At 39.0% G+C, this 25,560-nt stretch overlaps 2 protein-coding genes across 3 annotated transcripts; one reads left to right on the top strand and one right to left on the bottom strand.

The window, feature by feature from the left end:
* Positions 1-449: 449 nt before the first annotated feature.
* On the bottom strand, positions 450-20,003 carry LOC146453277 (uncharacterized). Of its 2 annotated transcripts, none has more exons than XM_085096799.1 (18): positions 19,695-20,003; positions 18,312-18,375; positions 17,551-17,633; positions 16,590-16,632; positions 16,392-16,454; positions 15,499-15,573; positions 13,372-13,458; positions 11,488-11,558; positions 10,605-10,882; positions 8,841-8,966; positions 8,332-8,436; positions 7,969-8,024; positions 6,363-6,509; positions 4,895-4,992; positions 3,689-3,843; positions 2,769-2,939; positions 1,923-2,039; positions 450-1,380 (listed from the first exon to the last, which is right to left on the bottom strand). In XM_085096799.1, the coding sequence occupies exons 1-18, from the start codon at positions 19,856-19,858 to the stop codon at positions 1,202-1,204; spliced, it is 2,082 nt and encodes a 693-aa protein (XP_084952925.1). In that variant the 5' UTR covers positions 19,859-20,003; the 3' UTR covers positions 450-1,201. The 2 variants fall into 2 exon arrangements, with proteins under 2 accessions (XP_084952925.1, XP_084952926.1); XM_085096800.1 differs by having other exon boundaries at positions 8,841-8,963.
* Positions 20,004-21,244: 1,241 nt separating this feature from the next.
* LOC146453276 (galanin receptor type 3-like) lies at positions 21,245-24,574 on the top strand. The gene is made up of 2 exons (XM_085096820.1): positions 21,245-22,210; positions 24,239-24,574. Exons 1-2 carry the CDS (start codon positions 21,608-21,610, stop codon positions 24,572-24,574), a joined length of 939 nt encoding a protein of 312 aa, XP_084952946.1. The 5' UTR covers positions 21,245-21,607.
* The last annotated feature ends 986 nt before the right edge of the window (positions 24,575-25,560 follow it).

The following is a 25,560-nucleotide window of genomic DNA, read 5'->3' as shown; positions in this document are numbered from 1 at the left end:
TCTTCATCAGTAGAGGATGGCCAAAAGTAGAAGCTTCTGTTGTGTCAGGCACTCATGCATGGTCAATCTTCAATAAACATAGGATACTCTTATGAATTGAACAAAACCAACATATGAACAATCGTTTACCTAAGACTTGCTGATGAAAGGGGCTTTTCGAAAGCGGGGACAGCAAAATGCTGCTAACACCGAATGGAACGATCCTCGTTATTTTCGGAATTTCACGAGGGTGAATTCACCGGGTAAATTAATGGAGTTAAAATTTGACCTCACAATGAAACCCAGCGACGTACAATGTATCCCCTTCTATTTTTACAGAACACACGCTGATTCCACATATATGAATATCTGAATAGTCAGTTATGAACTGGAACAGAACGAGCATTCGAGGTAGAAGTTAAAAGGTTAGGAATGGCTCCTCGAGTTAAAAAGACAAATGGCAACACGAATTTACGACTTATAATAATAACATTTTTATTAAACGTTTTTTAATTTAATTGTAGACAAATAATTCGAGAATTAACGCATTGTCCAACCACGAAGTGAGCTCGAACTGAAACCTAAAAGAGTAATGTAGCCTGTGCGAAATTTTGACTGCAGCTTTACAGCTTGGAGATTGGTTTGTTTTTCCAGGTTACTTTTCATCTTGCACAGGTATACTAGCGTTCTGTCACTTTGGCAAAGAACAAGCAGTTGTCCTTAACGGTGAACAATCTCAAATGCTATGGCGCATTTTTAGTCATCAGTCTATGATCCATCCCAATTCCAAGAGTATTGTGTTGTGTTGTGTATACAGAGTAAAAGGCCGCTAGTTCAGCCTTGTGGTAACTTAGGCATCTTTTACATTGAGCGCATGCTCAGACACTAACGTAGTTCGTGGGTTGCATGCCTGTTTTTCTTTTTGTTTGTTTGTTGTTGTTTGTTGTTTCCAGTGTTTTCAGTGTCGCAGTGTGCTGAACGTTTCTCATCTACAAAGACAACGACAAGTGAAACACAGCTCGTCCAGTGCCCTCAGTTATGTGGCGCAGCGCCCTTTAAAACAGTAAAGCTACCCGCCAAGGCGTTTCGTTTTCCTTATTCCATGTCTCGTGAACCAAACAACAAGGTAAAACCGAGTTCCACCTGTAACAACATTACGACAGTCTACGCCAGGATGGTATCCAAAAGAACCAACGTACCACACAAATGCAACAGACAGGTCTCATTTTGGAGGTGATTCTGGAAGCCCAGTTCCCGGAAAACCCGAACTGTTTCCGAAAAGCGGCGAATTAGGAGAGAGGACAAACGATCCCTGGCCAGCGGCAGTCGGTGATAGTGGCATGCCCGAGAGCGATGTCGGGAAGGCTGGTCGAGAGGGCGATGACATCAGCGTGTTCATTCCTGCGTGTATGTACACACAAAGATTAACTCGGTCATGACCTTTGAACCTCAACATTGAAATGGAAAAGCGATGAAGAAAAACGCCAGAGGTTGATTTAAACAATAAAAGAACAAAGATGTTTGACAGGTTGTGTGCCAATGATGGTCTTGGGAAAAACAGACTTTAGAAGCACAAGAGGTAACTACCTTCCACCGCTCTCTTTATAATGACTGATTAATTATTAATTAATCATTAATTGCGGCAACACCAGTCAGCTGGGGTACTTAAATAACTTTGGAAGCAGCGCATTCAACTTTGACCACTACTTACTTCACATGAGCTTAAAACGGCAGACATCGTTTATAAGGACGACGGAACGATGCAAACAATAACATGAACATAAGGAAAATGAAAAATTTTCTTTCGTCGAGCTTGTGTTTACTACTGTACAAATGCTCACCCATTACAGTGGGTTTAATGGCGAGTATTGTGCTTAAGCCTTCGCTTATTCTTCGTGTGTGTCCGGCTTGTAAGCCTGTTTTAACTCGCTAAAATCTCCTACCTGTGTCCATTTCAGTATCAGGCTCCAAATCATCAAGCTGCGCGGTGGGACTGGGACTGCAAAGGCCTGGGGACGACAAAGGTGTGATAGTGCACGCGAGGGACGGAAGCCCAGGATCTGTGAAACGATAATAAAATGTTACCTTTATAAAGATAATCATAATACCAATTGTTAGTAGCCAAGGAAAGCAACGGAGTTCGGTGACAGGAAGCATCTTTTCATTTCAACAAACCTCTGTTGCTTTTCTTGGCTTCTAAGAATTGTTATTGATAATTATCTTAATTCTTGGTCTTGCAAGTAGTAATGAAAGGGAAGGTATATAAAGTCGAACCTCCCGTAAGCGACCATCTAAAATGCCAAGATTTAGTGACCAGTGGCTTACGGGAGATGGTCGCTAACGAGAGTCGAACCAGCGAGGGTCTCTTCCAGGCACAGGTCTGATACATCTGCTTATTCGAAGAGAATTAATTGCATTCATTTTCTTAGTTCCAATACGAGCAGTGCTAGGTTGTCACTTAAGGTTCCTTGTAAATTCTGGGGATTAGCGTAGTACATGGAGCGAACATGGAGATCAGATCATGTGTCAAGTGGTCGCTTACAAGAGGTTAAAAACAATAAAAAATTATTATGCGGTAAGCTCAAAAAGTGGTCGTGGTCGCTTGCGAGAGGTGGTCGTTTGTGGTCGCTTGCGAGAGGTGGTCGTTTACGAGAGGTTCTAACTATAGAGCTTTGACTGAGAAAATCTTGGTGTTTTGTATTGGTGGTCCAACATGGAGGTTCGACTGTATTAAGAATGGCGTTTTGGGTTAAATGGCAATGCAAATTTATACACCAAAAACCATTTACCTTTAAACATTTCTTCATCATGATCCATAGGAGGCGCGGGATGAAACGTAGTTAATCTCGGCGGGATGGGTTCCTCTTCATCTAAGCTGGCGATGGAATCATCATCCACAGTTGTGGGGATTCCTTGAGCGACACCTGATGGGTCTACTGTAGACGAACCGGCCAGCTTACCTGCAGAAACACTCCAGGGATTAATGCTACCACGGCTCAAGTTAAAATGGCGCGAATAATTAGTAAACCAGTTGTAATCAAAGATTACGGAGTGCGTTCGAAATGCCTATTTGGGGAACGACAATATGACGTCATTCAAAATGGCGAAGAAAAGATGAACGATACATACGCCGAACGAAAAAGATCTGCTGGTATACACAGGACACGTACATGACAACACAGGCACACCAACAGATTAGCATGCGTCTGCTTCGTTGAACGCAATAAAACCAATAAAAGAGGAAAGTGAACGTGTTTCAAAGGTTGCGATTGGATATGAATGTTACACCTGAAACTGTCATTTCGTAACAATTAGTTCGTTGATAAAATAAAATAAATAATGATGTCGAAACACGTGCATGTATTCCTGTCCCATTCAACTTAAAATTTTATAGCGCCTCTTTGGATAAAAGTCTGTAAAGTATTATAAGTGACATCAAGCTTTGAAATCCTGAGCATTAAATTGTTTTAAAACTCGTGCTAACGGTTTCATATTTCCCGGAGCTTGGTTCCGCGCTGGCTCCAGTTCCAAGTCAAGCCTTTGTTGTTGATGTTGTTGTTGTTGTTTTGTTTTGTTTTGCATGTTCTAATTGGTTCATCGCCAGCGTCTATTGTATTTGCTGTAATCTTTACCAATTGCGATTACTCAAGTTTTATTATTTTTATAAGTGACAGCTTGCAAACAATTTAATAGAAACATCCCCACTAACCTTGCTTGCTTTGTGGTTTTGGCAATTCAAACTTCACCCACTGGTACTTGGTACATTTTCGTGCCCCGGGTAAGCTTTGAATCAAGTACTGAATGGTCGGATGAGAGAAACCGAAAAACTCTGGGCCAGAGCCTGTGTTAGACGCGTCCCTACCCCTGTTAGGAGAACAAATGAATGAGCCGACCGACGCTTTACAGTTGTATTTGGATTCAACAGAAAAAGTGAACCTACACGTAACTACGTGTTTGCCTGACTTCTTTCTACCAATCTTCCACCCCATTAAGACCTCTTAGGGCAACGTGGTCACATTTTTTTTTTCTTTGTAAACAAACCCATGCCGGAAACGAAACTACGATTCTGGGAGGTGAAAATAATGTAACTGTCAAGTACCCCAGGAAAGAATTAAGGCGAGAAAAATTGACACGCCACCTAATGCTCGTGTTATGCCTGGTGAGGGGGGGGGGGGGGGGGGAATTAGTCATTACTGGAATTTATTGATGCATTACACCAGGGTTTCACACACGGTGGGAAAACAAGAATTATACACATTTATCCCAGAAGTGTATACACTCGTTTGAAAAAACGTTTCCAGGTAAACTGTACAAACCATGAACGATAATACCTGACAGCTTTCCGAGAAGCGTTTGACCTATGAGCTTCTTTGCATTCTTTCTTGTTCAAAAAATAAAAGTAGGTGCGGTTTTTAGGTATTACGATTTACATATTTCCCGCAGCCAAAGATAAAAAACCCCAAGAAACATGCGCATGCTTATTACATCTCCCCATAATTCCACCAGGTCGCATAGTTAACGACTCACACTTTGCACGGGGCAACGTTTTTTCAATCGAGTGTATCCAATGTCAGCTTGTGGGGAGTGCGTTCGATTATCTCAATGCCAGGCTTTCTCTCCTTGTCATTCGCCCCTGCAAAATCTGCGGGGGATGCCAGATACGCTTCCTAAGATCCATTCATTGTCCCATACAATCTCGACTCCGGGGAGTGCGTTCTTTCTACGTCGAACGCAATAACTGTTGTGTACACTTACCTTGATTAGAACTCTGCTACTTGCAGGCGAAATTAAATCCTCGTGGAAATGAATTAAGTAAATAAATAAGATTCAAGTTGAAGTTGAAGAGCTGTTCACTGTTTTTGAATGAGAGCAACAGTACAACTTAAATCAAGCTACAAAAACAGAGATGATGTACCTGGCCTTATTGACCGCCTTGAGGACCACACAATGACAAGCAGTAGCAGACGAAGCAATGATTGGGTGATCAGGGTCATCTTCTGGGCACATCTCAAACTAAAATCATAAAAATGCATATAGCAACAGTCACCATAAACGAGAAAGAGCGGCAACCGCTAAGAATATCCCATGTTCCCCATGTTCTTTCACAGACGCTACGTTTTGATTTGTTTTAACAAACTTAAAAGTTGATGCATGGGATGATGAACTTAAAAGTTGATGATGATGATGATGATGATGATCATGATCATGATCATGATCATGATCATGATTATGATGGTGGTGGTGGTGGTGGTGGTGGTGATGATGATGATGATGATGATGATGATGATGATGATGATCATGATCATGATCATGATCATGATGATGAAATTAAGAGTTGATGCATGTAGTGAGTCAGATTACAGAACAGAAGCCTCAGGTTGGAATTCTGCCGTAATAACAAAAGATGAACGTCCTACCACTGTGATGACATATCCAAATGGTTCGGTCTTTGCGTGGCTCAGATTAGCAGGTAGAAATGGTTGTCCGGTCTCGAATTTGGGGTGAAGAACTAGGCTGTGATCACCCTAGTTTCAGTGTCATGCATTTGTTCCTGAGCTAAGTAGGTCAGTTGAGATCAACAATGGGCTGGTGATGGCCGCCAGAGGTGCTTAGAAAGCTCGCCACTGATCTCATTGTGATAATTATTATCGAAATCATCCTGATTTATTAGAAGTACGTTCCAAAAGTGATCAAATTGCTCCTTGTAATATCAATGCTTATTCAACCCCCTGAGGTCATGAGAATTAAGGATATGATCACCCAAGGTGAATTTTCTTGATACTTTAATAACTTCTCCCCAGTATTTTTATTAATTATAAGAAAATATGGGGACAAGATGGGAGAACTTGTTCTTTCAAATTAGGGGTTAAAGGGTTAAACACCAACGATGGCAACAACAACAACAACAACAACAACAACAACAAAACATTCACTTAAAAATATAAATTCAAGTTGTTACCCCAGACGAGAAACTTTACTCCATATTGTTTTTCTTCACCCAGCTGTACAAATAATAGACTTTCTCAAAGTTCGTTTTCGGCACCATAATAAGTCGTCTTGAGGCAAGTCTTATACAAATAGATACCGGCAAAAAGATTCCCTGTGATAGACAAGCATCCCACCCAGGGGGAAGGGGGGATAGTGAATAGTAATACACTGTACTCCTGACTAGTTTCTTGATGCCTAGGAAACAAAGTTAAGCTCCGGCCGCCGGCATCAGCTACTAAGTGCGACTTTTTACTTTACACTGACGGCAAAGCCTCTTTTGTTTCGTTACGTTCTTGTTGGCATCATCGCAATGGCTGCTAAGACTACCTATTGTCTGTACAGTATCACAAGACATGCGTGATATTGTATATCATGTCATCATCAATCATTCATACCTGAGGACCGAATCCACCGTCTAGGATCTTACAAGTGTAAATGCATTTGTTCTCTGGATTTTTCATGCTTGGGTAAGTTCTAGAGCTACAGTATCCAACAGGCCAAATGTAACGCTCTGAATGAAATCCAGGACGTTCATGAACAATCTATAAAAAAGCAGACACTGAGTATGTACATGTAAGGTCATTTTCAACAGTTAACAATTAATAATTCCTAGAGGAGAGCTTAGTTTACTCCTCATGACCGAGCTTCTTTAGTCGGGGTTATTGTATCTCGAAAAAAAATATGTTATTGAATTCGGTCCATATTGGAAAAATATTGATCGAGTTCTTTTTTTCTTTTTTGCAAGTTTATGGACCGTCCCCAAAGGACACTTCCATAAAGTTGTCGGGAAAAAGGACGAGACCAATTTTTTCCCAATATGGCCCGAACAAGTTAGTTCGATAAGGTTTTTATTATATAAGCTTTCCCATTGTTACTTTAAATTCAAGTCCGCGTGAAACTTGTTATGTTCTTCGTCGGGATAATGAATCCGTCGTTCTCGTAGTAAAACTCCGACATGACGGTTTGAACAGTTCATACTTCATAAGCTTAATTTAAAACATTTTTGCTATTTTTTGTCAGAATTGAAACGCTTTGCTCCTTTCAAACGTACGTTGTAACACAAGAGGTCCATCTTAGTGTTCCGTATAATAAAATTATAAGGACCGCGTAGGGAGCCAATCAGAATGCTCCTTTTCAGTGCAGAACAGCTCAGCCTAATAATAATAATAATAATAATAATAATAATAGCTATTTACTGTGCAAAACTTTAGAAAGTGCAAGAATCCCACCATTTGAGGATTGGAGTCATTGCTGCTCCTAATTTAGAACAAATTTAGGATGCAAACTGACATAATCCATAAAAAGGATAAGATACCTTTTGTGCCGACCCATTTATTTTTAAAAGTCTCTTTGGATGGGTCTTATGTTCACACAGTACATCCTAAAATGATGATTTCAGCAGAATTTTTGTGCCACAGTACTGCGGACCTTGTCATGAAAATGAACATTCTGTACCAGATTGATTCTCAACCAGCTTCCTAAGTGTAATGTGAACAGCTAACCAGATCAGCACACTTAGTGCACTTTCCATTTATCACAACTGGCCAGCCAGTTCAATCATTTAGCAAACGAAATGCAGCAGTTTGAACAACAGTTTGTGTGCTACTTGTTTGAATTGCTTCAAAATGGCGCACACTACTCTCAGAATGTGCCATTTTGAAGAATTTGAAAAATCAGTCCTTCAAATTGGTACATTTATACACTCCATTAACAGACCAATCAGTATGAATAGCCAGTTCTGACAAATGAAAAAGCACCCTTAGTTAGCCTTATGAATTTGTTCCAACACAAAACATACCCTGTGAACAACTACATTACAAGCCAATTTTTGCAATTTAATCCCTGCTCTGATTACACCAAACATTCATCTATTTCTGTACGTGTACCAACGCAGTATAATTTCAAGATAGGTTTGGACCAAGGATGCATTGGAAAATGCTTGAATCAAGATAATGGGAACGTATACAAATGAACTGGACTGCTTCAACAAAGATCACTCACCTCGCCAAGACTGTGAACTGTAAGACCCCCAAGAGCAATGGGAAATATGGGTTTGCCTGGAGAAAAGAAAACATATGACACAATGTAAACAAAAATTATTGTATTTTCCCTTCATGACCTGGGGAAGTAGTGGAGGAAGGGCAGTGTCTGGTGACTGTCATGAAAAAATCTGACTGACTGAATATGCCAATGGAAGGAAAAATCCACAGCTTTCAAGGACACTTGAAACTACACAAAATAGAATGATAGGAATAACTCAGAGAGTGCCTGATCCATCATCAAGAACCACTGATCCTAATGAGCCTACATACACTGTAACAGTCCCAGGAGAGGACTGTTCACCCAACCAGTTTGTATGATTACCTTTGGCATCCACTGCAATGGGTTGAACCTTTCTTTTCACAGCTGTTCCTGGTTTCTTTCTCTTGGGCTTCACTGGGGGAGCTCCTTGAGAGGTCGCTGGTGCAGCTGTGACAAAATCAAAAACACAAGGCAAACCTAAGGGCCTGTTTACATGGAAGGAGGGTACCCTCCTCTATTGTTTTCCCCGGTTTAGTTTACATACAAGGTAGGAGGAGGTTTACCCTATCTGCTTGCTAGGGTTACGCTTGTAGGAGGGTCAACTTTTTGTTTATCTAAGCCACGAAAAAAGCTTGAGGTATGGTTTCCTCCTAGGAGGGTCAAGTTTAGGGCAATCAGATTACTGTCACATTCCCGCCAACTATAAATATGGCTTTGCGTGGTTATAAACCTGGAGAATTATTTCAGAGAACTATGATGACAAGAGCGGCGAATCCAACTACTTAAGTTGCGTTAATACATGTAACTGTGAGGATCTTTCTCTTATTTAATTTTCTTTTTTAATTACTGACCTTTTGGTGCAGAAGCAACAGTGGCAGGTTGCGGGTTTTCAGGCTGAGTTTTTATTTTCTTGGGTTTCACAACTTTCTTCTTTTCTGGTTTTACTGGTTTCTCTTTCACCTGTGCATCTTTAGCTCCTTAAAGGAAATAAGAAAATACAATGTCATTCCTAATTAACATAAAAACATTTTAAATTATTGAAAGGCCCACTGAGTGGTGTGATGCCAGAGAGGGTAGCAGTTTATCAAACTATAAGAAAAAAGCAATTATAAGATGTTTTTCAGTTCCCTGGAAGAATGTTTGTAGGACATTTCCTGGAATTCCAGGAGACGTGCCAACATTGAGGTGTATGGTAGGTAAAAGCAAAGTTACACTCCAACCATAGGTGCAACCTATGGTCAGAACTTAAAACAGTAACTTCTGAACCATAAAGCAACTACACTGTACATGTAAGAGAATTCTGTAATAGAGTTCAAAGGTTCACCCCTGGGTGGAGAGAGGAAATGTGGAGTGTGATTCTGGCTAAGGAAATAACACATCAGTTCATGCAGAGACAAGGCTTACAGGGGTACATGAATAATTCAGCATATTGGGGTCAAGTAAAAGTAGCCAGTTAAGGACGGTGCCTACTTTTATTATTACACATACCAGGGGCGTAGCGTCCATATACTCATGTATGCCCGTGCGTACAGCTGAGATCTGAGATAAAACTTTTTTCTCATTTAATTTGCTGGGTATTTTCACATTATACTGGCGTTTTTTATTAGAATTCCCATTATCCAAGCATTAATAGTTCAGTGCTGGCCACTAATAATGGCAAAATGCATTCGAGTGGTAAGCAAAAATAGGAAAAACGTCTCACAAGATGGAAGCACAAATGGAGTGGCACGGATCCGAATGCGACGCCGCAGACTTTGGTTAAGACTCTTGATCACGCAAACTCCCAATTTTATCCCGGTGTGCTATGTTGCTCTCGTAACATTGTTAACTTATTCTGTGTCTACATGCACTGCATGCCGCACGTAGCTTCAGTAGCATGAAGAGACTAAAATCTCCTCTGCGAAGTACGATGACGGACGAAAGATTAAGCTCCCAAGCAATCCTTCATATCCATAAACATAAGAACGTGGATATTGACAGGTTAGTAACGGAATTTTCCCGTCTTAAGGGTTTTTTCTTTTCGGAACACTGTAGCTTACAGAAATCACTAGGAAAACGGTTAAAATAAACAACTTTCTACTGCATTTTTGCCGCATTACTTATTGAAAATGCCCCGCAGAAAAACCAGGAGATGGCATTTCCGAGACCCTAAATTTCAAAATTTTTTCTGGTTGTAAGCACCTTTGGCGCTTACGAAAAATTTATTCTCGTGCGTACATCTTAAAAATCCCACGCTACGCCCCTGCATACGTTAATCTCATCTCGAGATACTCGGGTTTCCTATGGGTGGTGCCTACTAATACAGGGATATTTTTGCATGGTTTAAAACTACACGGTATGTGGAGAAAGCAGCACTTAGCAAGTGCTATTGGTATCCAAAAAGAAAATTAGTGTAACCATGCATTTTTCAGAGATAATAAAGCTTCAATTTGAAAAAAAATAAAACCATACATTGCTTTGTATCAATTGTTGCTTAATTATCTCTAAAAACTGTGTGGTAACCCCTAATTTTCTTTTCGGATTTCAATAGCTCTTGCTAAGATCTGCTTTCCCCGCAGAGTCATACACCACACAATAATACTTCCTTATTGGTGGGCACCGTCCTTAATACAAACCTGTGCCTGCAGATGTATCTGAGGCAGCTGCAGCAGCAGCAGGCTTCTGAGCTTTGGTCCCTGCTCCAGTTGCTGCAGATGGCTTGGGTTCTTTCTCAGCCTTTGGTTTTGCCGGTGCTCTCTTACTCTTGACCTTTGGTGCTTTGACCTTGTCCATTACGCAAGGGGGGAGCATGACTGGTGGCAAAATTTCTGGAGGGAAGGGGGCATAAGGAGGTGCCTGGAACACCCCAGCCTCAGCTGCTGCCTGGTACTGGAACAGTCTCTTGAGGATGAACCTGAAACAGTAACACAGAGAGAGAGTTAGGAAGAATTATAACCACTGTAAAAATCCCCAGGAGATCCTGCAGGTGTTATGTTACAAACTGTATAATTAACAATAAATTATTCCACAAATGGGCATTGGATATGAGATGATAGGTAGTCAACAAGGCCGAGTTGGCTATTATCATCTTATATCCAACAAGTGCAAGAGGAATGATTGTTTTATAAAAAACAATCAAGAAAGATTGATAGATCTTGCTGATTTCACTTTGCAAGAACAACCAGAAGACAATATTTAATGGACACTATTTCTTTGGCATGGTAAAATGGCTCATATACCATGCCACTAAGCCAGTCAAATCCCTGGAATTGCATTATACAATGAGTAATATATAAACTGGATCATTGTATACTGTGATTCCAGGGATTTGACTGCCTTAGTGACCATAGTGTATTCATGAGCCATTCACCATGCCAAAGAAATAACAACAATTAAATTGTCTTCTGGTCCATTTTTGGCAAAGTGGCCTAAGATGCTAGAACAAGTGAAGTTCAACAATCATCACTTCCTCCTCCTTTTTACAATACAAGTCAACACAAATTTAATGAAGCTCTTTACTTCCTCTCAGCTTTTGACCGCTGGAGCTTTGACTCAGCTCGTGTTATTTCATCACTCAGGGCTCCATTTTCCTGCAAAAAGAAATAAAACAAAGTTGTAATAACATGATCTACCGGTAGTCTACCGTGGACCCATCACGGCAAGCATATACCGTATCATTCAGTTAAGAGTGTAACCAAACAAAAGGGTGTGTTCACCCAATCCCGGCCTTTAGACATCAAGAACTTATCTCCTCAAATCAATAACAATAATTGTTATTGATTTGAGAAGATAAAATTTTCAATAATTATTATTGAAAATTTTCAGGCAAGTTCTTGCAATTATAATCACCTAATGCAGCAGCTCCCAGTGTTATTAGTTTTTTGGAGTCAAACAAAAGTTAAATTTGGCAGTTTGGACAGTTTCACAGTTAGGAAAGCCAAAAATTCTTGGTTACAGGTGTAAGTGTGTGGAATCCTTTTGCTCTGATAAATTATGGTAGATGTCCATGCATGCTCATTCAGGAGATGAATGTCTCACTTTTCTCTCAAACAGGAAATGGTTCAGAATGGGAAGCAGCTGCTTTTCCATTCTTAAGAGAAGGTTCCTAATCATCATATCTTGGAAACCCTAACTTCCACTGTCAGAAAAGTTGTTTGGATCATCAAGATTTTTGAGTCACAACCATATTTGGCAATTCACGTGATCAGAACAGAAAAAGGCAAAACAGCATACAGACGCAAACAGCATACAGTGTACATGTTTGAAAATTGAAAACAGTGCCTATAGTAAAAGATCACCAAGGTGCAAAACGTGATATATTGATCTTTCAAAATTTGAATTTTTATGCATTGTAGAGGTTATAACGTCATAAGTATGAATATTTACATGTATGTATTCTCTTCAGTAGCAGTTCTGTTAATTACAAAACAGTAAATGCTCATGCCAGGTTATAAAGAAGGCTGGAATATCTCCAACTCATGAAAAAAATTGGAACTCTCCCCCCTTTTTCTCTGAGTTTTATAGCTGATTTCTCTCTGTCTCACAGTTGGGGACTGGCACTAATTACATCCTCAACCTCATACAATTTACCAATAAAATGTCACAAAACACTGCAAAACAGAAATATATCACAAAATATCATCCCTAAAATCCCCTAGCAACAACTCTTTCTCTGTGGTCACTGTACATGTAACCCTTTCCCTGTCAAATTTTTTGACCCACTTTTCCAAAACAGTATTTAAGAAAAACTCAGCTTCCTAATGTAATATACCATTTAAAAGGTCTTGATGAGTGTCATTCATTTCTGAAATCAAGATAACTGAAGGAAGTCAGGTCTTTGATAGAAATGGTTTTTAAAACGACATAACAAAAAACTACAAAATTTCATTGATCGACTAATGGGATAGGTATACCTCAAAATAATTAAACTGTGGCTTGTTTTGCAGCTTTTAGTGCATAGAACACTCTGAGAAATGTGAGAGTCTGTAAATACATTAAATGAAAACATTCCACAAATCATAGGGGTGGCAAACCACATCGTAGATACCAGAGGGTACCATGCAAAGAACTTTTCAAGACCAATTTGCAGACAAAATTTCACTGTAAAATATTGAGCAAATACTGACCAACTTATGAGTTCAGGACCCACTATAGTGGGTCTTGGTAGTGGGTCTTGGTAGGGAAAGGATTAAGTCCTCCCTTACGTTTGAGGCTATTCTAATTAAGGAATTACTGATTAGAACTGTCAGGACAGTGTTATGTTTTCAAACTAAAATTTGGGCTTTTCTTTTCAGTTTCATTCTTTCGCACACAACCTACAGTACAAACCTGTGGCTACTGCTGAAATATCAAAATAGTAAGTAATTAAAGAGGCAAACAAGACAATACATGGGTCATACATACAAACACCAGTTGCTTGATTATCCTTTTTATTCCAAGGTATTTCCTTTTGTAGTCAACAGGGTGTTTTGATGCAGTAGTTCTAACAGACTGAAAAATCATATTCACAATAAATTATTTTACACAGCAAAACGTTTACATAGAAACATCCTTGCTAGAACATAACACCAGTTTCCAAGTGGTATTAAACTTGATTGTAAAAAAACAAAACAGTAACTGTCCCTATAAAGTTACGATAATAAGGGAAGATTTTTGGAAGAACAATTACTGTTGAAACATTGGATGGCAAGCTCAGTTGTCAAATTATAATTTTTAATTAGAGATAGTGACACCCGCCTTTGACAATGAAGACATCATACTGATAATCACAGTTACATTGTATCCACTCAGAGTTAGTGAAAATTAAGCACTGGTTCAAAAGAAGCATGATAAGGTTCCTTCTGCTGCATCTATGAAAACAGGTGCTCAAGTTCCAGCCAATGCTAATACATGTACATGTATAGCTGCTTCCCAAATACGATAAAGCTGAAAAGCTGTGGGTAAAGTCCCACACAAGCCTCATGTGAACCACACAGCCAGCATATAACTTTCTATAACATGAAGGAGATCAGGGCCTGGTCGTTTGAAAGCCAATTAACGCTAATCCCCAATTAAAAATTAACTGAGGTTTTAATTTCAATCATTAAAATGTTATTAAAAGCTTATTGGTAGTCTTAAAGAAAAGTGTATGTAAGTCACAACTACCGAACAAAAATCTTTTTGAATAGTCCTCGTTGATTAATTGGTAGTCTTAAAGAAAAGTGTACGTAAGTCACAACCACCGAACAAAAATCTTTTTTAATAGTCGTTGTTGATTAGTTAATTAAACTCAAATCATTAATCAGGCTTTGAACAACTGGGTCGAAAGTATCACTACATTGATAGCTGAGGTTAATCGTTTGTCTTACGATCGAGTCACATAGATGTGGATCACGACCTTTGGACCGCTATACTGCTGGTCTTCATCAGGTGATAGTGTCGACTGATTGCATACATGTAACAGTATAAATAGCACCTTGGTTGGTGTTGATTGGTGTGTTTCAATCCTCTCTTAGGCTATTGTTGATTGAGGGATTGCAATCCTAGTCATTCAGAAATTGTTCCCTCGGCGGTCTGTCTCGGTACCGATCATCTGTTGTGTTGTTTGATCGTGGGCATCCCTCTTCTGGAATTTCAATTCCATTATCCCTGTTGATGTTGTCAGGGTGAGAACAATTTCTAGTCTGAACGACAAGGATTGAAATCCTCCAATCAACAACAGCCTAAGTGAGGATCAAAATGCACCAATCAACACCAACCAAGGTGCTATCTATAGTGTTACATGTATGCAATCAGTCAATTGATGAAGACCAGCAGTACAGTAGTCAAAACGTCGCGATCCACATCTATGTGACTCAATCGTGAGACAAACGATTAAACTCAGCTATCATTTCAAACCACGATGACGAACACTTTTTATAATATATCACTACATTGTCCCCCACCCCCCCAGATGGAATGCTAGTTCATTACAGGTCTAACCTTTATATCTAGCACTTCGTTTAGTTAAACTCCCGGGAACAATTTCCTAGATACATTAATTTCTAAGTTTCTTATCTAGGGAAACAACAAAATAATGTAGAAGCCACTACAACACCACAAGTACTACACAGAGCTACAATGTCAGGGTTCTTGTTGAAAGCTAGTAACTGGTTATTTTCACGGCCTATTCACGTAAATGTTACCGGCTATCATACACAAAAAATTTCCGTAATATTATTGAAACGGTTACCGCTTTCAAAATTCATTGTATTTTGAGAAAACTTGTCTTTGTTTTGGGAATTTCCTTTCCATAAATGATGTGAAACATCCAGCACAGTTAAAATCCATCAACTTAAGAAATTGCTCTTGATTTGAGCATTTCCTTCCATCAAAAACAATGCTGACTTCAAGCTCTGCCATGCCTGGTTTCTATTCTTCCCGCTGCCATCTTTCTCCCATCATTCCCTGGGAGACATAAGATGGCATCCACTTGCTATTGCAAATTTATTACTTCCTTTTACAAAAATCTTAACAAGAATCCTGAATATACTCCAAGTACCCTGACATTACCTGGTCGTCTCCCTCAGTTGTCTCATTGTCCATGGAGTCATCATCATCATCATCGTCATCTTCTACATCAACTTCCTACAGTATGTGATTGAGAAAGAGATGCAATCATGTAGGTGAAGTAATACAAGTCAGCCCTTAAGTTTGACCATTACTCATTTAATATGATACCAAGTTTAATCCAATAAAAAACACCATTTTTATGCTGATCAATACAACAAAAAGTGTCATCATATGCTCAGAGCTCATACTGTAATACCATCACTTGAGGGTGTCATTGTAAAAACAAGCCAAAACAGTGTAAGGAACTTAATAACATGTACTTAGTGATCAGTGCAACACTTGACAGTTGTATCTTCTGGTGGATCTACATGTGTAGTAACAGCCTGACCAAACATACATGTACATATCCTCAAATAAAATACATTAGTAATCATACAATAATTATTAATAATACATTCTTAGATGGAAAGCTACTTTTTGGAGGGTAGATTTGAGGGTAGATGAGGGGGCAGTTTCTAAAGAAACTGTGGTGCTTTGGTATGTGTAGTGGGGGAGAAGAAATGAATGAATGATTTTATCAACGGAGTTGATAAGGTAATTTAACCACTTTAAAGAGATTCAAGTGCTGCTGTTTGGAGCGTTAGTCCTTCATCAGAGTGAGTAGCAATTGAAGAGTGGTTCACTCTGTCTCTGACAAAGGGCTACGCTTGGATCTCTTTACAGTGGCCAAGCTATTTTAAATTATCAACTCTGTTGATAATGCCAAAAATTAATTTTGGAGCAGGGCTTCCGCCTTGTAATAAGGTCTGTCCCCTTCTGAAGGACTTGAATTAAACAAGCCCTTCCCAGGAGGTTTGTGCAAATATAACATTAACTAGGCTTTGCATTCTCACCATCAGAGCAAACCATCCAAGACGGTTATCTATTCTTTTAAATCTAGATCCTTCACGGAAAGTCTGGAAGAAAAAGATAAATGTCCAAACAAACATGTAAACAAATGTGCATTCAGTTACCATCTGGCTGGATAACATCACTCCACCATGAAACATGAAAAACACAGCATAGACATACACATACAGTGTACATCTTACCTCACGATATAAAATTGCTTCCAAACTATTCAAGGCCTTTGATCTGCAATCAATCAAGCACACCAAAATTGATTTTCTCATTTGCATTTCCTGAAATGATTATTACCCCCTCCCACAATGGAGATTATGTTGGTAACTTTACTATGCAGTAATTTAACCTTAACGTTAATTTTGCCTTTTTGCCAGTAATCAACAAGCTTTGAGCAAGAAAGGTGTATTGGACCTTTAAATCCAAACTTCTCCAAACTTATACTGTAGAGCCTCCAGGATTGGTATGATGTACATGTAGTTTGATGGCTTTTTCCATTTTCATTCTTATATTATTTTTCCCTTCTAAGTTGAACCATTCAAACTAAAGCAGATTTAACATTTTTTTTTTTTTTTAACAAAAGCAAATCATTCATGTCTGGCTTGACTAGCTTCAGCTTTGAAGAAAGAACTCTGAATGCATTTGTATGTATCTACTGTTGGTCTGGGTCTGGTTGTTTAAAAGACAATTCATGCAACTTCAACGTACATGTACATGTTCAATGTACATTATCAAAAGTTAACCCCAGTTCTTATTTCACTTGCTGAAAATGCTTCTAAGAGCTAACATTCAACTTAACCAAAACCTAAGAAAAGTCTAGGTCAAAAACAAAGAGCAAAAAAAATAATAACCCCTTTTAAAGGTGATTAGTAATTAAACAAGAAACAAAGCTCTGGTTAACTTAATTATGAGCACTTTGAACAAGTTCACCTTGAACTCCATTTCACATGTGATATCCAGTCTGTACTTCATCAAACCCTTCAACTCAGCTTCACACAGAATTTACATGTAAAAGTTCTTACAGATTTTGCATTAATTTCAGTACAGGAAAACAAGCCTGTCTGAGCTTCCTTAATAACTTTTTTTAAACCTTGTTCAGTTATTAGAAACAGTCCCCTTACTTTTTAAGTATGCATGCCGATTAATACTAACCTGGGTGCAATAATGCCACTTTCAACAATTCCATCAGCAATATGCTTAACATGTAGCTTCCCTCCATTTTGAAGCAAGATGCGCTGCAAATAAAAACATCAGTTACAAGTTCAAATCCAAAGTCTTTCAAATTTCAGATAGCCAGTACAGTGCAGCTCCAAAATATGTAGTTATATACATGTATGCCTGAAAATGTACATTACTGATTGAATTAAAACATAATGTAACCAGCGCGCAAACGTCCAGCCACCAGCCATAGGTCATCATAAAATAAGTTCTGCATGGTGGCACTCACAATCAACGTAGTGATAATGAGTGAACATATGAGACATTTAAATTTAAATTAAATTTAAATTTGGTTCTGGTTTGTTTCACAGCCTGGACAGTTTTGTTCTTCAGCCCGTACAGTTTAAGATCAAAGCTGCAGAGCGCTCATGCCAGGAACTCATCACATTGACTTTGTTAGTGGAAGAAAATAAAATGAAAACAAAATCATAGGAAAAACCTGCAAACACCACAGAATACTACTAAGATGCATGTACAAACAGTCCAAATAATGGCACAAGTCTGCACTAGGAGCAATACAAAATACTGACCTTTACTCAGTGCTGCCTAGAACTAAGAGCAAGTCAGCTATTTGACTGCATGTGAATTAGGAAGTGGAACAGTTTTTCTTGGCCAACAACATTGATGACAAGCATGGTGACCTCATTATTTACTACTGCTATCACATTTGTTTAAGCAGTACTAACTGTACATACCTCTGACACCTCCAGTAAGGTCTTTTCCATTAATTCTACTTTTGCAGACTCTGTCGCATCACCACTAATGAAAAGAAATAATCATAAAAATCTAGCATGTTTTTGGAGCTAAGGGACTGCTTATATGTGTGATCTCATCACACAGACAAGCTTCATTCTAGGATGAGTTTCATTTTGGTGTCTGGTTATTTACATGATTGCAGGGTAAAATGTGCTCATCTCTAGATGATTCCATCCCTGTCTCCAGCACCAGGATGAAAACAGCTAAAAATTCATATAAATATGATACCTTTCTGTGTCCTGGGATGAAACTTTGACAAAAACATTGTTTTAACTTCCAGTTGCAAATTATGATAATATACATCAAGAAACAACACTTTATACCAAAGGAACCACAAAACGATATTTAATCTGTTTATTAAAATTGTATCATTCCCATCTTAATCATAACTATGACAAAATTCTCAAATCTGATTGGTTATCAGCAGGCCCTATTTGAGCATTAATTGGACAGTTTATACATCATGCCTGGTGTAATTGGACAGTATGTGTCATTTGCGCACGCTGTAATTAAATCAATCTCGAAACTTATTCAACTGTTGTCCTCTTGACTATTTATTCACTAAAAAGTTAAACTTTTTAATTAATTTTTTTTTCAGGCTTTCTTTTGCGTAAATAACTGCAAGGGTCTTTCTTCTATTTAAAAAGTAAAACTGTTGGCTTTTTTTCTCAAATTTTGCTAGAGTAATGATTAATTGGTAACAGAACTTCGTGTCATCCAATTCTGTTCATCATTCGTATAATTACAGACTGAATTGGACTCCACTCAGTTCTATTACCATTATTTACTGGATAGTATTTAACGGCATAATTATTTTGATGAATTTCATCTCAGCCAGGATGAAGTTCTTTTCAGGAAAGGTGACTTTGTTCTGTTATCCCGGGATAAACACAGAAGAGTTCATCTTGGCACCAAAATTAATCCACTCTTTATAATCAATCCGTTTACATCTTATGTAAACGCACCCTAAGTTAAGTGAACTTACCTGTACACATGGTATGCGGTAATTTCGTTACAAAGTCGTTTTGCCACAACGTTATGATACAACGTACAACTTCTGCGTTTCACGATGTTGAGCTCGAATATTTGAGGAAAAGTCAATTTTAAAATGAAGAGAATCGACTTAACTGCAATGTAGCGAAACGACCAGTAACCAGTACATTTATAAAGCTTATAAGACTTGATACTATAAATAAGAGCTTATTTGCCAGCTGTACCATACAGAGCATAACGTGCATTGTTTCTAAAATAAAAAAAATTTCACAACATTTAGCACGATATTTTACTGTGATACTCTGAGGAGTTAGGAGTTCAAAGCTTACTATTCGGATTCGTCGCCTTCTGGCTGTTCTTCGACATCTTCTGAAGTCATACCAGAGGTTGAAAGTCCGCCCGCATCAAGAGATGGAAATAGAGAGGACGAACCAATGTCCTCCGAGCTGGCGGGGGAAGGCGAGAACATATTCAGAGCAGTAGGAGATATCATTTTAGCGGTTGGCAGAGTGTTGACATCTATGACACACCAGACGAAACAATTACTAGCTGAAAATAAAGGTAAATCGTAAACAACATCATTCAGGCAGCCACCAACGCCGCCGCCATGTTTTCTTTCATGAGGACAAGGCGTGGTTACCAAGGAAGACTTTCATGTCACGCTCACCACCGTGGCCGGGGAGAATTGCCGGGAGAGCTTTTTTTTTGGGGGGGGGGTTTGTTTCTTTTTTAATGCCTACAGTAGCTACTCTTTTGTAATTATTTAAGTTACCTGCAATGTTTTTGGCTAATAATCCCAAATATAAAGGCTAACTGCAAGCTGCGTAACCGGAGCTAGGCTTTTTGTACATTATGCTAGCATTTTTTCGAGCATTTTAGTGAGGCAAAAACATTAAGCAGTGTTCGAGCATTTTAGTGGCATTTTACCGGAAAATTAATTTCTTTTTTAAGAGAAAATGAAGACTTATACTCGAGATTCAAAAAAAATTTCAAACGTCATCCTGATACAGCCGAATGATGACTGAAGAGAAGTCAGGGTTTTGGAGCCTCAAAGGCGGCAACATTTGTTTTCGCTGGGACTCTGTGATACACCCTGTTAAAACCTCTGTATCATGAGCATTATCCGAGCATTTTAGTGACATTTTTGAGGTAGAGCGAGCATTTTAGTGGGAAAAATGGAGCATTATGGTGGGGAAACAAAAGCATAGGGTCAGTTATTTAAAGACAGTTTAGACGGTGTTTAACAAAACCACGTTCTAAGCCATTTTCAATTTTGCCAACAGTCATATCTAAACATTGTCTGCTGCTGACAGTAACAAGAAGGCCTGCATCCCGGACTAGAAAATTGTTTATACTTAAAATAAACCACTAATAAACAGATTTCCACTGGTTATCTTAAGCCGCGGCCTAAGTTGGACTCTGTTTAAATAACTGGCCCATAATGTCTAGCTATGTAGGCTAACGTAACCGGAGTGTCAACCGGAGTGATTTTTGTTACCAGTCTGTCACGGTAAGTATCCACCATCTTGAAGTGGGCGTTTAAAAAAATTCCCCTGGGGGCCGGAGACTGACACGTAAGGTAAAACAGGAGGGGCCCTTTCCATTTTGCCAAAATTTTCGGTTGGAAATTTCGAGAACTTTCCGTGTCAAATAGAAGAGCGAAAAAGGCCAGCTAGCATTTTCGGATAGCCAACAGAAGCTCTTGAATTCGGGAGATAAGATTCCATTCCCTATTAAAATTCAGTTTTGGAAGTGTAAATTTTCAGCTAAAGACAAAAAGCCAAACAGGTCAAACTCTGTTGGCTTGCACAGATTTTTCTTTTAAAGGCCATAAATTGATGTGGGAATCGGCACTTTCTTTGTTTTGTCAAAGTGTGGGTCCACTGACGCAAGGGCCACCAAAAACTACCTGAGTAACTAACTGAAAAACATCCTGCCTTTTGTAACATTGTTTCATAATACCCAATGCCATGCAGGTTCATTATTTTGTTAAATCTATTTTGAACTTGAGGAATACAAAGCATGGCTTCTGATCAACTCACTGACATCCGTTTTTGAATCAAGGAATAAATGGCTTTGATTTAGCAGATGAGAAGGTCCTTGTATGATAACTGTCAAATCCGGCAATGATATTACCGGTGGTTGGTTCCCTTGTTCTTGATGCAATTACCCCACTGCTGTTCGTTAAAATTTGCCATTACTAGCTAACTCAGTGCGGTGTAAGCTGCCAAAAGTCGGCAAAATGGATCCTAAAACCACTGAAATAGTTGTCGTATCAGTTCTCGGCGCGACGATAGGATTGGTATCGACGATTGGTAATGGATCCTTCCTCGCCATCTTTGCCCGCTTCAAGAATCTTCGCACTTTTCCAAACATTTTTTTCGCAAATCTGTCTGTGATCGATTTTCTCAGCGCTCTAATCAACATTCCACTGATTATCCTAAACCTCGTTGTGCAACCCAGCTGGATGAAAGGGAAAACGTGGGCCATAATGTGCAGTTCATTACACCTGGAATTCACTCTTCTGAATATAGCCTCTATGTCGGCGCTTATGCTGGACAGATTCCTGGCTTTGTATCTTGATCTCAAGTACTTTTCATGGAAGACAACCAAGACAGCTTATGTAGCAGTTTCTCTCATATGGCTGGTGTGTACTGTCCTGGTCGCAGTCTCTACAATCAGATTATTTGATTTAGATTTAGAAGACTCCACATTCAGAGAATCCAGACGGAAAATTTTCGACGACAGAAAAAGCTTGGTCGTCTCCACCATGGTAATCTTTATAGCAGCTGCAACGATGCTTGGAATCTTGACGAGCTACACGATTTACCAGAAGAAGAAAAAGGTAAGACAATTTTTCAGATGATTAGCAGTCAATTAGTAGATATGTAGATGTTAGCATATTTTATTGGTTTTGTACTGATACTAGTATTAGTGATTCATATTGTAAATAGTTACTGAAAAGCCTTGCGAGGAATGATAATTAAAGTTTGATTTGATTTGATTTTGATTCCAGAAACATTACTTGTCTAATTCAATGTGTGAGAGTAAAAACGCAAAAATCGTAATCAAACTCATCTTGGTTTTTCTAAAATCTCGAGCTGTTTTATTTGTTTCTTCCAACTAAAAAGCAAACATAGCCTAATATGATAACATCATCGAATTGAAAAGCCAAAACATTCTTCCTAAAAAAAATTAGCCCGTGTTAAATATGCTTAAAATGTGATGTCATAAAGGACAAAATCATTACTTATAGTTTTTTTCGAGAACAAAATTTCAATCCAAATTATGCTTATAAATATCCCCGTTTTACGCCATTTACTTCTTTGTATTGTTTGTTTTCTTGTTTTGTTAAGTTTGCCATCGCTGCTGTTTTATCTTTTCTTTACAAAGTGAACCATCTATGGGGTGAAGCCAAGGGGGGCATTCGAGAAAAAATCTGAGATATCATGTTCGGGTGGATTTTTCTCCAGTAACAGAATGTTTTTCCTTGGTCCTCTGCCGCAAAGAAAAATTAAACGACAGTGAATAGTGACTAATTTGTCCGCGAGTAACATATGTGAAACCATTGAATGAAAGATTTAATATTCCCAGCACCGTTTTGCAAGGCTACAAACCGACCAAACGTGAATAATATATTCCAGTTCTCTTGTTTGGTAAAGTTACGTACTGGTGGAATAGTAACTAGCTTGATGGATGGATATTTTTTCAGTCAGTGACACAGGCATATTCGCTACCATTTATTCACATAACATCACATTTCTTCCTTAAGGTGGGGGTTTACCTAAAAGCCATTTTCACGCCGCTTAAAATCGGTCAAATGAAAATATCTTGTTTGCATTTCAAGCAATACAAAAACCCTCCATTCATAGCACAAATTAATGATTTGGGGTGTTTTATGAATTTTTGGGTGATTTTTAGGTATATTTGGAAGGAAATAATTTTTCTTGAAGGATTGGTAAAATTAAAAGAAATAAGGAATGTTGAAGATTTAGTGAAGTTTTAAAATTAGAATTTGTAGTTAATAATTAATAGACGGATACCAAGTTAGTCCACTAGCAACCTGGGGTGCTCTTGCGTGGTTGTCGACTGTCTGTTAGTGTTCCAAAAATCATTTTCTTTCTTCTATCCATTCTTAAAACTCTTCAAATTTCACTCAAATTCAGGTAGAGCCCCACCTTAATAACCATCGCCCATCTATTTTTTTGTAGTTTTTTTATCGCCCAAAATGTTTATTTTTGAGACAATTGCAAAACATCGCTCACCTGCCGCTGGCGCCGAAGAATGGCTTTCCCACGCGAGGGCTTTTGGAGGCACAACCAGGGGGGGGGGGGGGGTACTCCCTTATATGGGCTATATAGTTATGTGCGGCGCCAAAGGGTATGGTTTTTCGGCTGTTTTGGTCATAAATAGGGTATCGCTTTTAGCCATTTTGCCGCCATTTTGGTAATAATTAGGGTATAGATTTTTGCACTCTAGTCCTGGGTTCGATTTCTTTTTAGAAGAAGCTACTTCCGGTCATAAATAGGGTAGGGAAAATCGCAGATTTTGGTCATAAATAGGGTAAGGGTTTTGGGAAGCGGGCCGCACACCCCTACCCAATTTTTTTTGGAGTACCCTCCCGGGAGGCACAAGCCTTCCCATGAGCCTCGAGCGGCACTTTTTGTGGATCTTTACTTCTTGCTCGTCTCAGCCTACTGATTGTATCTCAATACATGTTACTGTGTCAGAAGGAATGATTATGTTGGCCCTAATTAAGGAATGGAGAACTTTAATGCGCGGTCCATACTGCGATGGGCTTGTACAGCCGGCTAGACTGTAAATAAAAATGTTCATGTATTTCAAAGTGTTTGTTATCTTTCTTTTCCATTAGAGAGAGCTGCTGAATCTGCCTGCCCTTCAAGCAGAGGCTAGGCTCAGCCAGGATATCCAAGCCACTAAAACCGTGGCTATGGCTGTTGTAACATTCTTTATCTGTTACGTTCCAGCAATTACCTATGCCGTTTTGCGAGGTGTAAGGGATGGTGCCTCCAGCTCGTGGTTCGCCATTCTGGCCATTTCATGCACGTTTCTTTCAAGCGTCTCAAACCCAATCATCTACGTTTTCCGCAACAGAAGATACCGCGCCGCCATCAGGCAGCTTGCGAGGGATCCTTGTGGAAGAAGCCCGTTTCGAGAAAGACCTGTGGGAACTGTCGAAAAGGGGTGAAAAAGTAAACCATTTTCACTGTCATTATAACCACTCACTTCCTTTGCTAAATTAAGATATGGGAGGCGAGATTTTGCAAAGAAAGAGGGTCGTAAGACAGAGAAAGGGAAGGCAGGACGCGTCGCCGAAGGGGAGGTGGGTGGGTAGAAAACATTCTGAAATCCCAACAATGACTGATGGAAATAGACAGTGCGCAGATAACTAGTGTCCGTAAAGCGGAGTTGACGATGTATGAGAGTTTGTCACTCTGGACACAGAAAAGTGTCCGTTGTCCATATTAACCGATGTCCGTATTAAGTGGCTTAGTTTTGGAGAAAATACGAGTTTTTCGTCGGGACAAAATGAAACTGTCCGTATTATCTGGGTGTCCGTATTAAGCGGGTGCCCGTAAAGCGGCGTTCCACTGTACATAGAAATTTTACATTACCGGTGCTAATTAGTTCAGAAGGAAGAAGCAAAGAAAAGTTCTGCGCTTGGAAATTGTTGAATTTTCCATTAATTGAGAGCTCGAGAACTGACAAGAACTTGGTCTGAAAAGATATAGCCTGCCTCAACGTTCTTATATAAAAAAAGGTTCTTATAAAATGTGGTAAATTACTGCATATGTATAAGAATACAGAAAAACTCCTTCTCATACAACTTTACATCGGAAATCGCCCTGCCTGGTGGATACTTGGAATGCCCTGGACCCGGTCGTTCGAAAGCCAACTAACGCGTATCCACGATTAATAGTAAACCAAGGTTTTCATCTCGCTCTTTAAAAGTGTTTTTAAGAGCTAATTTTAAGCTAATGGTAAAGAAAAGTCTAAGTCAAAATTGAGAAAAAAAAATCTTTTGGAAGAATCTTTATTTGATTAATAATTAAATTCGAATAAAGTTGATTAGCTTAATCGGGCTTTGAACTACTGAGCCCTGGTGCATGGTAAATTTTCGTCTGCCCAAGTGAGGTTTTTGCCAAATTCCTGACGAAAATCCAGTCGTCTTAC

Source organism: Pavona decussata, unplaced genomic scaffold (assembly GCF_977016875.1).
Source record: "Pavona decussata unplaced genomic scaffold, jaPavDecu1.1 SCAFFOLD_339, whole genome shotgun sequence".
In the NCBI taxonomy this organism is placed as follows: Eukaryota; Metazoa; Cnidaria; class Anthozoa; order Scleractinia; family Agariciidae; genus Pavona; species Pavona decussata.
This window is presented reverse-complemented; position numbering and strand designations above follow the sequence as displayed.

Bases quoted from the DNA above. Each gene is read 5' to 3' on its own strand.
- LOC146453277 (XM_085096799.1), bottom strand. From the start codon at position 19,858: ATGATATCTCCTACTGCTCTGAATATGTTCTCGCCTTCCCCCGCCAGC. The intron at 16,455-16,589 runs GTAAGATGTACA...TTTTTCTTCCAG, and splicing joins AAGCAATTTTATATCGTGAG to ACTTTCCGTGAAGGATCTAG. The intron at 3,844-4,894 runs GTACATCATCTC...TTCTCCTAACAG, and splicing joins AAGGCGGTCAATAAGGCCAG to GGGTAGGGACGCGTCTAACA.
- LOC146453276 (XM_085096820.1), top strand. From the start codon at position 21,608: ATGGATCCTAAAACCACTGAAATAGTTGTCGTATCAGTTCTCGGCGCG. The intron at 22,211-24,238 runs GTAAGACAATTT...CTTTTCCATTAG, and splicing joins TTTACCAGAAGAAGAAAAAG to AGAGAGCTGCTGAATCTGCC.